The 16,710-nt window shown below is 44.0% G+C and overlaps 1 protein-coding gene across 3 annotated transcripts in view; it reads left to right on the plus strand.

Moving 5' to 3' along the window:
- The window catches only part of LOC147526261 (polycomb group RING finger protein 3-like), a 220,240-nt gene that overhangs the window by 168,768 nt on the left and 34,762 nt on the right, over positions 1-16,710 (plus strand). For all 3 annotated transcript variants that reach the window (XM_086630189.1, XM_086630191.1, XM_086630190.1), the window contains exon 2: positions 10,132-10,249. In XM_086630189.1, the coding sequence (XP_086486315.1) occupies positions 10,141-10,249 (109 nt within the window). In that variant the 5' untranslated portion in view covers positions 10,132-10,140. The remainder of the gene's footprint in view (positions 1-10,131; positions 10,250-16,710) is intronic.

Genomic DNA, 16,710 nt, shown 5'->3' on the forward strand with positions numbered 1-16,710 from the left:
GGGCCACACAGTGAAATATGACCTTCTCTGTATATGTAACCTTTAACCATTCTGTTTGTTCTTGTATAACCGTAGTCCTAGAGAAAGCAGAATGGTATGTATATAGTTCTCGCTTCTTGCAAAAGCCACCTAATGTTTTGGGGTTTTTTTTTTCTCTTCTTTTGCTTTACTGCCAGTTGCAAGGTGTTAGACAAGAGGGGCCTAGGGGCCTGTATGCGCTTAATCTCTAATCTCGCTTAACCACTTTTAAGTTAGCTTGCTTAAGTCATGTATCTGTAAGTTGCATAACCCTTGTGTAAGATAAGCAGGAGCCAAGATGGAGAACAAGGACGATCCTGATGACTTCGCAGAGCAGAGTCATGATGACTTGGCTAATTTCCTGGGGAGGTGAAAAAGTCATCACGAGGAAGACATACAGCCTTGTCCCAGTTTTAGCTGGGACAGAGTTTTTTTTTAACAGCCAGAAGAGCTCCGTGTTTTGGTTTTACTCAGAGGCTCACTCTGAGAAGAATGTTGATAGCAAGCTGATGTTTGTGGTTGGAAGTGAAACTCCAAGGACTTTTCAGTGTGCGGAGTACAGAAACACGGCGGGATAAGGGGGGAGCATAGCTGGGACAAGGGGGACACGATTCCCCTTGTCATTTGTGGTGGAACTTAAGATTGAGGGCCAAACTGGCCAATCAGTATTCCATATCATGCAGCGTCATGCCCAGTATAAAAGTGAGGGGCATCCAGGAAGAAGGGCTTTTGCGCTTTGGCTCTTTTGCGCTTTGGCTTTTGCGCTTGCTGCGCTTTCGCTCTGTTGCTTTTCCTTCCTTCTCTCTCTCTCTCTGCCCCTCTCTATTTCAGGGCCTCGCGTTCGTCCGGGATTGCAGCTTCGGGACGAGACGGGCTTCGCATACGAGGGGGTGGTGAGCACATACACTGTATTAAATCATCTGTATTAAATCATTGTTATCTCAACCCACGGGTTTCCCGTTTCTTCTTTAATTCTCTCCCTCATTCCTGGGGGTGGGGGAGGGGGATTGACCAGCTGTGTGTGTGGGGTGGTTTACAACCTAACCCATGACAAGCCTTCATCCCTGAGACCCCTACTCACGACCACCAGGAGACACTGTGCACGCGCAACTGGGGGGGTTAGAGGTGGAGACTATGGAGATGACTTCTCTGAGCCCATTGTAATAAGACCACCTTTTCTCGGAAATAATTGAGAATATGTACTAGAAAAAGGAATATAAACCAGAAATAAGAACTACATGGTGTGCGTCTTGGTGGAGCGGAGACTCCCGGCGCACCCAGCGCTGCTTGCTTGCTTTTATTCGCCTAATAAATTGTAAACTTTAATTGGAGTTCTGTTTGGGACTCACTCATTTATCACAACGAGTTTGGTACAAGAGCTGCACTCGTGAGAGGGTCAGCTCGCCTATTCCCTTCTGCTATAGGCCCTGGAAGCGTGGTGTGCGCTCGCGGGTGTACCATGGAATTTGCATGTTTACGGTTTTGCAACGCTGATATTAACTGTTGAAATTGATGGAACAAAGGAGGATTAGTTATTTCCCGCAACGCCGATCAAGATGATCCAAGTTAAGATGTGCTGTCTCTTGGTAAAACCTGCGCCACGCGCAGCCAAGCGACCGCTCTCCAGGCGCAGCCTGCGGAGGGGGGGGGTGGTGGGCAGCGGCGGCGGAGGGTCAGCCCTACCTCGCCTCAGCCGGGCAGGGGGGGTGGGGTGGGGACGACGACCCAGCAGCCCTGTGCCGGCCGCCCCCCTTCTTGTTGCTGTTGCTGTTGTTGTTGCCGCGTCTCCGTCCCCTCCAGCCGCGGCTCGCTGCGCACACGAGCGGCAGCGCCGAGGCAAACGCCGCGCCCGCGGCCCCGGCCGGCAGCAGCAGCGGCGTTCCCGGGGCGCCGCCGGGCGCGGTGGGCGGCGCGGCGCGGGGGTCCGAGGGCGACGCGGCTGGCGGGAGTGCCGGTGTACCGACTTCGTTGGAAGAGGGGGAAAGCAATAAGTCTGTCTTTCGTTCGAGGCCCTGGATCAAAAAGATTCGATGATGACTTTTCCAGGCCGGCAGCTCCGCACAGTTCCTCTGCCGGTGGGGCCGCGGGGGAGGCGGGGATAGGGCTGCTGGCTCTGCCGGTGCCAGCGGGGCTGCCGGGGCTACCGGGGCTACCGGGGGAGGCGAACGCCGATGTCCCCTCGCCCTCGCTCTCTCCCGCCGTGCCCTTCAACGCCTCGAACACAGCACACCAGGCTGTCAGCTGTCGCTGCACGGCAGCATCCCCACGGGTGGCTGCACGCCAAAGTTTAACGTCTATAGTGTCCCAAGTCCTTGTCATGTATATATTTGAAGAGTTTGCCTCTGGTACATGGGCTGATACCCAAAACAGGAGTACCAGGAGTTTTATCAAGTCAGTACTGTTAATAGTGCCGTTCTGTTTCTCTAGCACTTTTGTCAACACCTTAACTACAGACTTATGTTCTGTTAAAGCTGTGCTTCCCATCGTTCCCAGTCGCTTACCTCCTGTTGAGGCAGTTGTCGCTTATTTTTTCTGTCTTTAGATTCTTACTTCTTCTTTCTTTTGGTTCCTAATTTGCGACAGTGGATCTGCTCCGGCTTTCCTCTATAGGCTGCCTGTAGTCGCTCGTCCTTCCTTCTGCGAAATTAACACTCGTTCACAACAAGTAATAAATGTCCCGAATGTGAGTTTAGCTCATTCTTCGGGTCTGTCCTGAACGTGAGTCCAGCTCATTCTTCGGGTCCCTGTTCAGGCGCCACTTGCGGAAGCGGGATTGAAGACTCCAGAGACGACTCAATATGAGTTAGCTGCAGGAAATCTCATTTATTGCGCAGTTCTTATTGCTTATATAGACAACTTTTGCAAGTCATCCTGAGACCACACCTTTTCTACACCATTATTGGATGATACATATGCTTGTCATGTTTAACAGCCTATTTCAAATAAACACCCGCTTAGCGAAGCTCTGCCCTAAGCAAACACTACTTCCTTATCACACAGCATAATTTCCTTATCCTTTACTTCAAGGGCATTCTGCCCTTGAGGCCTAACTTTCGAGCTCCAGTCTTTATTTACACAAGGTTTTCTTCGTGCAGTCTCTTCAAAGATCCATATCCCCTGGCTATAAACAAAACTCCAACAGTGGGTGATGCAGAAGGACGGGGAAGTCCGATGTGTGCCTCAAGGGGATTTGATGTTGGGTGAAAATAGACGATAAAATGAATTGAATTGTGTGATATTAATTGCTGAATAACCCTGTCCCTGCATACCATCATTGCTATAGTTGTCACATTGTACTAATGCCATTATATTAAGAATCATCCAGATTAATGAAGAATGAACTTCGACCGAACCAGAACTGATTCCAGACACTCAGCAACTTCTTCGAGATCAACATCTTCAACCTGCAGACGGCGGCCGGATACACCAACTACAAGCTCCAGACACTACACGCAACAAAGACTACGTCATCCGTTCTACCGACTGAGCGAATTCCACATCATGTTTCCTGCCCTGAGAGACTGCTACAACAGATGAAGACACATTTTGGAGGGATGACCCATGGCTAAGGGAATAGTATATATAGAAGTATATATAGAAGTTCTATATATATAGTATATATAGAACATGACATGCATGGTATGGAATAAGGGGTGGATACTGTCCTGGTTTTAGCTGGGACAGAGTTAGTTCTTCGTTTTAGCAGCTAGAAGAGCTCCGTGTTTTGGTTTTACTCAGAGGCTCGCTCTGAGAAGAATGTTGATAGCAAGTTGATGTTTGTGGTTGGAAGTGAAACTCCAAGGACTTTTCAGTGTGCCGTGTTCTGGCCGGAGTGCAGAAGCACGGCGGGATAAGGGGGGAGCATAGCCGGGACAAGGGGGACACGATTCCCCTTGTGATTTGTGGTGGAACTTAAGATTGAGGGCCAAACTGGCCAATTAGTATTCCATATCATGCAGCGTCATGCCCAGTATAAAAGTAAGGGTCAGCCAGACAGAAGGGCTTTTGCGCTTTGGCTCTTTCGCCGCTTTTGCTCTTTTGCGCTTCTGCGCTTTTGCTCTATTGCCTTTTTTTCCTCTCTCTCCCAGTACTCCCACTCTCGGAGTGCTATCTCTCTCTCCCCCTCTCTATTTCGGGCCTTCACATTCGTCTGGGATTGCAGCTTCGGGACGAGACGGGCTTCATATAAGAGGGGGTGGTGAGCATCTACACTGTGTATTAAAACATCTGTATTAAATTGTTCTTATCTCAACCCACAAGTTTCCCGTTTATCCTTTAATTCTCTCCCTCATTCCTGGGGCTGGGGGAGGGTGAGTGAACGACTGTGGGGAGGTTTGGTTGCTGGAGCGGCCTAACCCACAACAGTGGTTTAAGTGTTATTCTTATTTCTCACAATCCTACTCTGTTATTAATTGGCAATAAATTAAATTAGTTTCCCCAAGTTGAGTCTGTTTTGCATGCGATGGTAATTGCTGAGTGATCTCCCTGTCCTTATCTTAACCCACGATCTTTTTATTGCATTTTCTCTCCCTGTCCTGTTGAGGAGGGGGAGTAATAGAGCATCTTGGTGGGCACCTGGCAGCCAGCCAAGGTCAACCCACCACAGTAGTTTGTGTTTTTTTTTAAATAATTGTTTTCTCTTTTCCTCTCTAAACACAACATCTCAACTCAAATGAGAATTGCCTCATGGTTTGCTCAGAACTTTCTATCTCAGATGTTACTTTGAAGAGAAAGGATAATGATAGCTTAGGAGTATTTTGAATGATAAATCAATGTTCACTTTGCAGATTAAAAAAAGCATGTTGGGAAGCACATCAGTTTGTCTCTAAGTTCTAGGTCAGTCAGTATCTCTAGTCTAATCAAACTGACATCATAATGTACCATTTTGCTGCAAGCTTCTTGTCTTTCTAAATAGTTACAAATATATCTGGCATTGCTGCTTCTAATATAGCATTTTAAGGCATTTCACAGTTATGGCTTAACTGTCTTTAAAAATGCTGACATTTCCCAATTCTTTGACCCTTCTGTGAGCAAAGGACAACGTGTAGCTTGAGTTGTGTATGGCTCAAGCCCACAAGATGCAGGCCTAACTGAAATCTGATGCCAAGAACTTATGAACCTTCAAAATTTCATTGTCTGTCAAAGATTCATCTTGTGCTGGAACTTGTATGTCAGGACCTCTGCATGTGTAGTGAATCTGTTCTCTTGTTTTAACAGCTGCATGTTGGCAGTATGAGTCAGGCCTTCTGGAGAAACCTCTTACTGTGGCTTGCATCTTATTTTGAAGTTGAATTGACTAATGCCCTGGAAAAAGTTGCCTCTGTACCTCTACTTCCTGCTAATAGATTCTAGTGTCTGTTCTTTAAACAACTACTGAGATTTCTGGTGTGCTTCTTGCAAGTTCTATAAAACTGTCACCAGATTTATTTGCTGATTAGATGTAATCAGGGAATTCTACTAGATGTATATTTTTCCTTTACCAAAAAATATCTGATTTTATTTACCATTCATTAAATGGATGTTTGTCTAGATGTGTGTATTATCTTTGCTATCCTCTGTTTCTCTGACAAAAATTACTTTAATTAGGATACCTATTTTGTAGCATTTTTTCTTTATTCTATAGTTATTTTGCATCTTATTACGCAAAATAATAATTTTAAAATAATAATATTATCTTATTAACGGAAGACCATGTTACCTGGGATATGGAGAAGGCTGAGGTACTCAATGACTTCTTTGCCTCAGTCTTCACTGGCAAGAGCTCCAGCTGCACAGCCCAAGCCACAGAAGGCAAAGGCAGGGACTGGGAGAATGAAGAACCGCCTACTGTAGGAGAAGATCAGGTCCAAGACCATCTAAGGAACCTGAAGGTGCACAAGTCCATGGGACCTGATGAGGTGCATCTGTGGGTCCTGAGGGAACTGGCTGATGAAGTTGCTAAGCTGCTATTCATCATATTTGAGAAGTCGTGGCAGTCTGGTGAAGTTCCCACTGACTGGAAAAGGGGAATGTAGCCCCCATGTTTAAAAAGGGGAAAAAAGAAGACCCAGGAAACTATAGGCCAGTCTCACCTCTGTGCCCGACAAGATCATGGAGCAGATCCTCCTGGCGACTATGTTAAGGCACATGGAAAATAAGGAGGTGATTGGTGACAGCCAACATGGCTTCACTAAGGGCAAATCCTGCCTGACAAATTTGTTGGCCTTCTATGATGGAATAACAGCGTTGGTGGATAAGGGAAGAGCAACTGACGTCATCTACCTGGACTTGTGCAAAGCATTTGACACTGTCCTGCACGACATCCTTGTCTCCAAATTGGAGAGACACGAATTTGATGGATGGATCACTCAGTGGATAAGGAATTGGCTGGATGGTCGCACTCAAAGAGTTGCCGTCAATGGCTTGATGTCCAAGCGGAGACCAGTGATGAATGGTGTTCCTCAGGGGTCGATATTGGGGCCGGTGCTGTTTAACATCTTTGTCGGCGACATGGACAGTAGGATTGAGTGCACCCTCAGCAAGTTTGCTGACGACACCAAGCTGTGTGGTGTTGTGGACACGCTGGAGGAAAGGGATGCCATTCAGAGGGACCTTGACAGGCTGGAGAGGTGGGCCTGTGCCAACTTCATGAAGTTCAACGAGGCCAAGTGCAAGGTCCTGCACATGGGTTGGGGCAATCCCCAATATCAATACAGAGTGGAGGAGGAAGGAACTGAGAGCAGCCCTGCAGAGAAGGACTTGAGGGTACTAGTGGATGAAAAGCTGGACATGAGCCGGCAATGTGCACTTGCAGCCCAGGTGTTCAAGACCAGGTTGGATGAGGCTTTGAGCAACCTGATCTAGTGGAAGATGTCCCTGCCCATGGCAGGGGGTTTGGAACTAGATGATCTTTAGGGTCCCTTCCAACTCAAATCATTCTATGATTCTACATTTTGTCCTACCTGAGCTCTTACTGGTTGATGCCTTGTTTGGCATTGCTTGACTACACTTTAGTGAGGGAAAAGATATCTAATGTTCTCCAGAGGAGAAATTATTTCTTTATTTCAGTTTTTACCATAATACCTTTAGCTTCTCATCCTGGTTAATGCTTGGATTCACTCCTTAATAATCTATGCACACCCATAGTTTTAGCTGAATTCCTGCCTAGTCAAATAGCTAGAGTTATATTTCATTTTTATGCCTGGATATTTGCCATTTTAGGTATACTTTTAGCCTTCTTAACTATTTTTACCTATTAAAAATTATGCTTTCCATTGCTTTCAGAAGGATTCACTTCCTCTTTGGCTAGTGGTTCAAACAACTGTTTAAGCCATCTCCTAAATATTTCTGAAGAATGGCCATAAATAGCTGTTCTCCTGTGCTATAGAAATATATGTAGTTCATACAGGTTTTTAAATTTGAGATCTCATTTTCTCTATTGAAACTGCTAAATATGTGGCTTCTCTTCAGTTGCATGGAAACCTAGCTATAAAATACAGTTTAGAAAAGAAGTAATCGAGTTCCCTGGTATAGGTTCTGATCTATCTGATATACTGTGCAAACAAATCATGTTTTCATTCTTTGACAGCTAGTTACTAGGTTAATGAAATCTCAAACACCATAAACCAAATTTCATTTCTGTATCTTTTACTACTTAGCCCTAAGACCTAGAAGTCTTCAGTTACTCATGTATCACATAGTGTAGATTTTACAGTACTTGAGAGAAAACGCACTTCAGTAGTTTATACTGGAATGTAATTATCTTTTTCAATGCTGATATCTTTCACATTAGTTTGAAAGTTTAGTTTCTGATATTTCTTTATGCTTAGTTTACCACTTTAGTCTATTTACCTTAATCCTTTTCTATGTTTTACAAATTTAGGGTTCAGGCTACCATCTTGTCATATTCCTGTCTGAAGCTTTGCATACTGTGAAAAATGTTTTGCTATTCAAATTCTGAAATGTATTCCAAAACAAACTCAGTTAAAACAAGTATTTGTGAGCCATGCCTACTCAGTCAGTTTACTGGAGAGCAAGGTTATCTGTTAACAGAGTGTAATCTGGTAATCTGCAGTGTGGGAACCAAATGTAACAGATTGTAAACCAGTTTAATCTCCTCTTTTAATTAAATCTAATGCTCTCATCTTATGCTACCAGTGTAATTTTTATTTTGATATATTTGCATAAGTAGGTGGTTTATTTATCATATTTAAAACTGCCCACATAAGGGTTTTTTTGAGGATCAGAATATATCTGCTTCCTGGGTAACTTATCCTCTCTTGTATTTTAAACAAAAGGAATGAAAAATGCTGCATATATTCTGAGGATAAACAGGACGTAAATCTAAGTATTCAATTGCAATTAGGGGGAGGGAAAGTTTAGAAAGCTTGCATCTTAATCCGTGGCTCTATAATTATGAGAATTATATGTTTGACAGTTAAAGGTTACTTGGTTTCCTAGCACAGTTTGAAGTGACTTTTAAATTTAAAAAAAAAAAAAAATTGTTACTCTTATTTTTGAGATTCTATAGACAGAAAGACAATATATATTTAAAAGCTAGCAGTATATTCATTATTTAAAGCATGCATTTTGTAGTCCGTTTCTGTTTACTCTACCAGTGATGGGCAATGTTACAAAAAGAAAAAAAAAAGTTATTTCATTTTTAAATTCTGAATGCCTTCCTTTTAATGGTGGTTGTAGCATCCTTTAATTTGGAAAGGCAAGGGAAAGCTTTGTATTTCACATTTTTTTAGTACAACAGAATGTAGCTCTACTGATGGGGCAAGAAATTTAATTTGTCATGTTTTCTTTATTTGATTTGACTTTTAACGTTTAAGAAACCTGGTTTGTTTTACTTTTCAGGTCCCTTTTTCAGATACGGATTCAAAATCATGCTCTAACCATAAGGAGATATGAGTCTGACACTTAGTGTGGTTAACCCAAATTTATCATATCAGACCTACTCCTTTTGATTTTGCACTTTGCTAATTATTGGAGGATCATCTCTCTTCACTTTCAGATGTCTTAATTACTAGTTTGACTGAAATTACTTAGATGAGTAAAATAGAATTTGGTCTTAAATCTGCATCCATGTGTATTGGATGTAAGTGGCAAGGGGGACAGGCTGCAGAGGCGTGGCCTCTGTGGGAAGAGATCAGGGACTGCTCTGTGCCGGACATAGCTTGCTTGGCAATGAACCCACCACAGGCCAAAGCTGAGCTCACCAGCAAATTTTGTGACACCTCTGTGAGAATACATTTAAGAAAGGGAAGAAAACACTGGACAGAGAGAGGAGGAAGGAACAAAAAGAGTGAGAAACAACAGAGGCAACACTAAGGTCAGAGAAAGGAGGAGGTGCTCCATGGTGCTGGAGCAGATATTCCTTGCAGCCTGTGGAGGATCCATGTCAGAGTAGATGGATATTCCTAAAGAAATTGCTGCCTGTGGAGAACTCAGAACAGAAGAGTGTGAGAAGGAAGAAGCATCGGAGAGAAACCATTATGTACTGACTGTAACCCCCCACTCCCATGCCCCCTGTGCATCTTAGGGGAGGAGTCTGGAGTGAAGAAGTAAAGTTGGGCATGGGAAAGAGGGGGAGAAAAGGTGTTGGTTTTACGTTTGTCTTTTTGTTTCCCACTACCCAACTTAGTAATTACATTTTAATTTTAGTTGGCAATAAATTAAGTTAATTTTCCCCAAGTCAAGTCCATTTTGCCTGTGACCATAATTGGTAAGCAATCTCCCTGTTTTTATCTCGAACCACAAGTTTTCTTGTTCTTGTTCTTTGTACTTTCTCTCCCTATTCTGCTGAGGAGGGGGACTGAACAAGCAGCTGGGTGGGAGTTTGGCAGTTAGTCAAGGCTAACCCACCACACTTGGTGAGTGTTAATAATGTACTAGGACTCTTCCACTCTGAAACCTTGACATGTAAAATAGTGAAGATTTCAATTATTTCACCATTCATTTTCATAATCTTTTAAAAGTTTAGTACTCATTCAAAATATATGCATAAGTGTCTACATAAGCATATGTTTAAGGTGAATTATAGTTACTCATTTATTCCCAAACTACTTTTACCTCATCAGTACATCTGAGTTGCTATGTAATGTGTGGGTGATTATTTTTTTTTTATAGGTACCAAAGATGATGACTAGAAAGATTAAGCTTTGGGACATTAATGCCCATATAACCTGTCATTTATGCAACGGATACCTGATTGATGCCACCACTGTAACAGAATGCTTACATACTTGTAAGTAGGAATATAATGCTGTGAGTAAGCTAAAATTGTTTTTTTACCTGATGTGCTACATGTTTTAACAGCTTCAGTTGAAGTTTAAAATTTTATTGTGTATCAGCCAGAATAATGCAAGCTTTGCTATGCACTTATAATTTTTCAGCAAAAATATATTGTTTTGTGAACGAATAAGGAGAACAAACTTGAAACCATATATAGTAAATGTTAATGTATATGTTTAGGAATGTAGTTTTTCTGCTGAATATTAGAGGAAATGTGGCATGCTTTACAGAGATGTTTCAGATTTGCCGGAGATTTTTATTTTTGCAGTAGATTTGATTTCTAGATGCTGTTCATCAGCTTTAATGTATTTGCTTTTCTTGGTTTTCTTCCCATTCCTTTTTTTAGCTCATTCTTGAGTCCCTTCTCCATGTGCTCCAAATCTCAAGTTCCTTGGTATTCTGTTTGGAGTAAAGCATTTAGAATTGTAATCTAGGCTTTGATTTGTTTTGTCCCAAATTCTGTAATGCTTCCATTAACTATTAAAATTGGTCTTGCTAAAGGGTCACTTTCATTGCTCTAAAATGTATGTATTTATTTATTTAATTGCAACCCTGAAACATGCACTGCAAGCAGGTGTGCTCAGTTCACATAGGCCATGCCATTTCTCAGGAATGCATTTTTAGAGCAAACCTACGGGGTGTCTTGTGGAATGTCCCTTATTATAAACATATGTTTTCAGAAAATTTTATTGATTTTGGTTTCATCCTTAGACTTATAGTATTAATTCTGAGGGGAGATATAGCCTCATATTATGGGTGGAAGGGTGGGGAGCAGCTTTTTAAAGAACAACTATAGGGAAAGTCAGTTTTCCCACTTTTTTTCTTCATTTGTACCTTTTCAGTTTGTCTGTGACAAACTGAGCTGACCTGTGCTGTTTAGTTTAGGAGGGGTTGGTATCTCCTTATTCAAAACTGGAGAATCTACTGATGGCAATTAAGAAGTTAGCGGCTTTAGAAGATGGGTTTGGTTCTTTTGTTTACTTGGTTCAAACAGGTTATGGCCTCACCCTTGCAATTGGATCTGCTAGTATTTACCACTGGAGCAGCCTGTAATGCAAGATCTGGGCTTAATGGGCAAAACTACTAGGATTGGTCCAATAATAACCTCTACCAGCAACAGTAATTCTGTAAATACAATATATAAGCAAAGCAAATGTAATGACTTTTTTGGCTTTAACTGGTGTTTAATCAAATATACCATCATGTTCGAGAGGTAGATTGCACTACAACTGCAGTTCTCTTCCCTTATACCATAAGGGATGTTGTAAGGCTGCCTAAGATTAAAGGAATCACTGTTTAAGGAAAAAGTGTTTAACTTTTTTTTAATAATAATAAAAAAATATATAATTTAGGTAACTTGAGCTTTTTTAATTTCTGAAGTTTGAGCAGGAGTTTGTTTAGAACTTCAGGTCAGGAAAACACTTAATACTATAAAGTATTATTAGTGAAAAAACAGTAATACTGATTAAAATGAGGGAATTGGTTTTCTTGGAATCTAATATATGGTTGTGTATAGACTTGGAAACAGTTCCAAAAGCATGCTGCTCTGTAGTATCCATTTTAACAGTTTTTACCTATATACTAAAGATCTTTCCTCATTTAATTTTCTGATTGAAGTCTAATTTTAGTGTATTTTGTGAAAGTGAAAATTTAAATCGCATTTGAATAAAATTATTCAAAGCATATGACTTGAGGAAAAAAAATTACTCTTTTGCCATAACACATTTTTCTTCTATGTGCATCCATGATAAACAGCAAATTGGCTAGGTATTTCAATGACATTCAGTGTAACATCCTTTGCGAAAGCTGAAAAGTACAAGTAAATATGCTACTGACCTATTTGAAATGCTGTTCTAGTAACTTTCGGAATGGGATTGTGTTCCAAATTTAAGTATGTTTTGTTAGGAAGACTCCAACTAGATAAAATTTTCTTACCATAGCTACAATGCATCATCTCATTGCTGAAATGAGAACAGTCATGAAAAACATTCATTAAAAATGTTCTCTTCTCCAGGCCGAACAACTCCAACTCACTCAGCCTTTCTTCATAGGAGAGTTATTCCAGCCTTCTGATTGTTTTCATGGCCCTCCTCTGGACTTGCTCTAACAGGTCCATGTCCTTCTTATATTGGGGGCCCCAGAGCTGAACACAGGACTCCAGGTGGAGTTTCACAAGAGGGGCAGAATCACCTCCCTCGACCTGCTGGCCACGCTTATTTGGATGCAGCCTAGGATACGATACGCTTTCTGGGCTGCAAGCACACATTGCCAGCTCATATCCAGCTTTTCATCCACCAGTATATCCTCAAGTCCTTCTCCTCAGGGCTGCTCTCAATCCCTTCATCCCCCAGTCTGCACTGATATTGAAAATTGCCCTGACCCAGATGCAGGACCCTGCACTTGGCCTTGTTGAACTTCATGAGGTTCACACGAGCCCACTCCTCAAGCCTGTCAAGGTCCCTCTGGATGGCATCCCTTCCCTCCAGCATCTCAACCACACCACACAGCTTGGTGTCATCTTCAAACTTGCTGAGGGTGCACTCAATCCCACTGTCTATGTCGTTGATGAAGATATTAAATAGTACTGGTCCCAGTACGGACCCTCGAGGGACACCACTTGTTACTAGTTTCCATTTGGACATTGAGCAATTGACTGAAACTGTCTGGATGCGGCCGTTCAGCCAGTTCCTTATCCATCAAACAGTCCATCCATCAAACCCATATCTCTCCAATTTTGAGGCAAGAATGTTGTGGGGGACTGTATCAAAAGCTTTACAGAAGTCCAGGTAGATAATGTCCATAGCTCATCCCCTGTCCACTGATACAGTCACTCCATGGTAGAAGGCCACTAGATTAGTCAGGCATGATTTGACCTTGGTGAAGCCATATTGGTTGTCTCTAATCACCTCCCTGCCTTCCATATAGAATCATAGAATGGTTAGGGTTGGAAGGGACCTCAAAGATCATCTAGTTCCAACCCCCCTGCCATGGGCAGGGAAACCCTCCACTACACCAAGTTTCCCAAAGCCTCATCCAACCTGGCCTTGAACACTTCCAGGGATGGGGCATCCACAACTTCTCTGGGCAACCTGTTTCAGTGCCTCACCACCCTCATTGTAAAAAAGTTCTTCTTGTATCTAATCAAAAACTACCTTCTTTAAGTTTAAAGCCATTGCCCCTTGTCCTATCACTACACGCCCTTGTAAAAAGCCCCTCTCCAGCTTTCTTGTAGGCCCCATTCAGGTACTAGAAAGCTGCTAGAAGGTTTCCCCAGAGCCTTCTCTTCTCCAGGCTGAAGAACTCCAACTCTCTCAGCCTGTCTTCATAGGAGAGGTGCTCCAGCCCTCTGATCATCTTTGTGGCCCTCCTCTGGACCCACTCCAGCAGCTCCATGTCCTTCTTGTGTTGGGGACTCCAGAGCTGAACACAGTATTCCAGGTGGGGTCTCACGAGAGCAGAGTAGAGGGGCAGAATCCCCTCCCTCGACCTCCTGGCCACAATGCTTTTGATGCAGCCCAGAATATGGTTTGCTTTCTGGGCTGCCAGCGCACATTGCCGGCTCACGTTGAGTTTCTCATCCACCAGCACCCCAAGTCCTTCTCTTTATGGCAGCTCTCAATCCATTCTCCGCCCAGCCTGTACTTATGCTTGGGATTGCCTTGACTCATGTGCAGGACCTTGCACTTGGCCTTGTTGAACTTCATGAGGTTCGCAGCAGCCCACCTCTAAAGCCTCTCAAAGTCCCTCTGGATGGCACCCCTTCCCTCCACCATGTCGCCCACACCAGATACTTGGTGTCATCACCAAACTTGCTGAAGGTGCACTCAATCCCACTGTCCTTGTCACCAACAAAAATGTTAAACAGCACCAGACTCAATACCAACCCCCGAGGAACACCACTCATCACTGCTCTGCACTTGGACACTGAGCCGTTGACCGCAACTCTTTGAGTGTGACCATCCAGCCAATTCCTTATCCACCGAGTGGTCTGTCAAATCCATGTCTCTCCAACTTAGAGACAATGTTGTGCAGGACAGTGTCAAATGCTTTGGGCAAGTCCAGGTAGATGATGTCAGTCACTCTTCCCTTATCCACTAGCGCTGTGATTTCATCATAGAAGACCATCTCCTTTTTTCCATGTGCCTTAGCATAGTCACCAGGAGGATCTGCTCCATGATCTTGCAGGGCACAGAGGTGAGACTGACTGGCCTGTAGTTCCCCAGGTCTTCTTTTTTTCCCTTTTTTAAAAACGAGGGCTGCATTTTCCCTTTTCCAGTCAGTGGGAACTTCACCAGACTGCCACGACTTCTCAAATAGGATGGATAATGGCTTAGCAACTTCATCTGCCAGTTCCCTCAGGATCCGCGGATGCACCTCATCGGGTTCCATTGACTTGTGCACCTTCAGGTTGCTTAGATGGTCTCAAACCTGATCTTCTCCTACAGTGGATGGTTCTTCATTCTCTCAGTCCCTGCCTTTGCCTTCTGTGACTTGGGCTGTGCAGCTGGAGCTCTTGCCAGTGAAGATGGAGGCAAAGAAGTCATTGAGTACCTCAGCCTTCTCCATATCCTGGGTAACCAAGTCTCCCGTTTCCTTCCGGAGAGGGCCCACATTTTTCCTAGTCCTCCTTTTATCACTGACATACCTATACAAGCTTTTCTTGTTGCCCTTGATGTCCTTGGCCAGATTTAATTCTGTCAGAGCTTTAGCTTTCCTAACCTGGTCCCTGGTTGCTCAGACAATTTCTCTGTATTCCTCTCAGACTACCTGTCCTCGCTTTCACCCTCTGTAAGCTTCCTTTTTGTGTTTGAGTTGGTCCAGGAGCTCCTTGTTCATCCATGCAGGCCTCCTGGTGGTCCTGCCTGACTTCGCTCCTGAGCATGAAGGAGGTGATCTTTGAATATTAATCAGGTTTCCTGGGCCCCTCTTTCCTACAGGGCTTTATCTCATGCTATTCTACCAAGCAGATCCCTGAAGAGGCCGAAGTCTGCTCTCCTGAAATCCAAGTTAATGAGCTTGCTGCACTCCCTCCTTACTGTCCTAAGGATCTTGAACTCCACCATTTCATGGTCACTTGCAGCCAAGGATGCCTTTGAGCTTTACATTCCCCACCAGGCCCTCTTTGTTGGTGAGAGCAATGTCTAGCATAGCCCCTCTCCTTGTTGGTTCCTCTACCACTTGGAGAAGGAAGTTATCATCAATGCATTCCAGGAACCTCCTAGATTGCTTATGCCCTGCTATGTTGTCCCTCCAACAGATATCAAGGTGGTTGAAGTCCCCTATGAGGACCAGGGCTCGTGAACGTGAGGCTGCTCCTCTCTGTCTGTAGAGGTCCTCATCCACTTGGTCTGCCTGGTCAGGTGGCCTGTAGCAGACCTCTACTACTATGTCCCCTGTCCCTGCCCTCTCTTTAATCCTGACCCATAAGCTCTCAGTCAGCTCCTCATCCATCCCCAGGTGCAGCTTCATGCACTCCAGCTGATCTTTGACATAGAGAGCAACCTCTCCTCCTCATCTCCCCTGCCTGTCCTTCCTAAAGAGCCTGTATCCTTCCATTCTGACACTACAGTTACAGGATTCATCCCACCACATCTTCGTGATGCCAATAAGATCATAGCCCTGCAGGCACGCACACACCTCTGACTCTTCTTGTTTATTCCCCATGCTACGTGCGTTTTCATAGAGTCATTTAAGTTGGGCCCCAGATGAATCTGACTTCCTGGCTGGAGCGGCTGGAATTCCTTTCTGCTGCTCTTCAGGTGCTCTCAGCTTGTCTTGATCAAGCTTGATATTATTATCCTCCTCCTCCTTCAAATCTAGTTTAAAGCCCTGTCAATGAGCCCCACTAGCTGATGAGTAAAGACCCTCTTCCCCCTTTGAGAAAGGTGAATCCCATCTGATGCCAGCAAGTCTGGTGCTGTGTAGGCCATCCTATTATTGAAAAACCCAAAATTGTGGTGTTGACACCAGCCACGGAGCCATGTATTAATAGACTGGCTGCTTTTTGTAGGTGTGGGAATGGCTGCCATTTCTCTGCCAATGCCCAGACCACATCAGTGTCTCCCATGAGAGCTGCCGGCTCCTGGGGGGGTCTCTTCACTCCCCTGGTCTTTCATTGCTTCAGGAAAAGCTCCTGTACACCAAGATCTGCCACGCCATGGCAGGTCGGCCCAGCTCCAGAGCAGGTCCCCTCAGCAACTGATATGTCCCTGGTTTCACTGCCTATGGTGGTGAGCAACAGGTCCAGTAACCCTGGACTGGCTATCTCTCACCTGGATTAAGAAATTGTCCTCGACACACACCAAGAGTCCCCTGGACCACTTACAGCTTGCTGTGCTGCTTTTCCAGAAGATGTCAGGGGGATTGAAGTCCCCCAGCTGAATCAGGGCCTGCAATTGTGATGCTTCCCATAGT

This window comes from Tauraco erythrolophus, chromosome W, assembly GCF_009769465.1.
Source record: "Tauraco erythrolophus isolate bTauEry1 chromosome W, bTauEry1.pri, whole genome shotgun sequence".
In the NCBI taxonomy this organism is placed as follows: Eukaryota; Metazoa; Chordata; class Aves; order Musophagiformes; family Musophagidae; genus Tauraco; species Tauraco erythrolophus.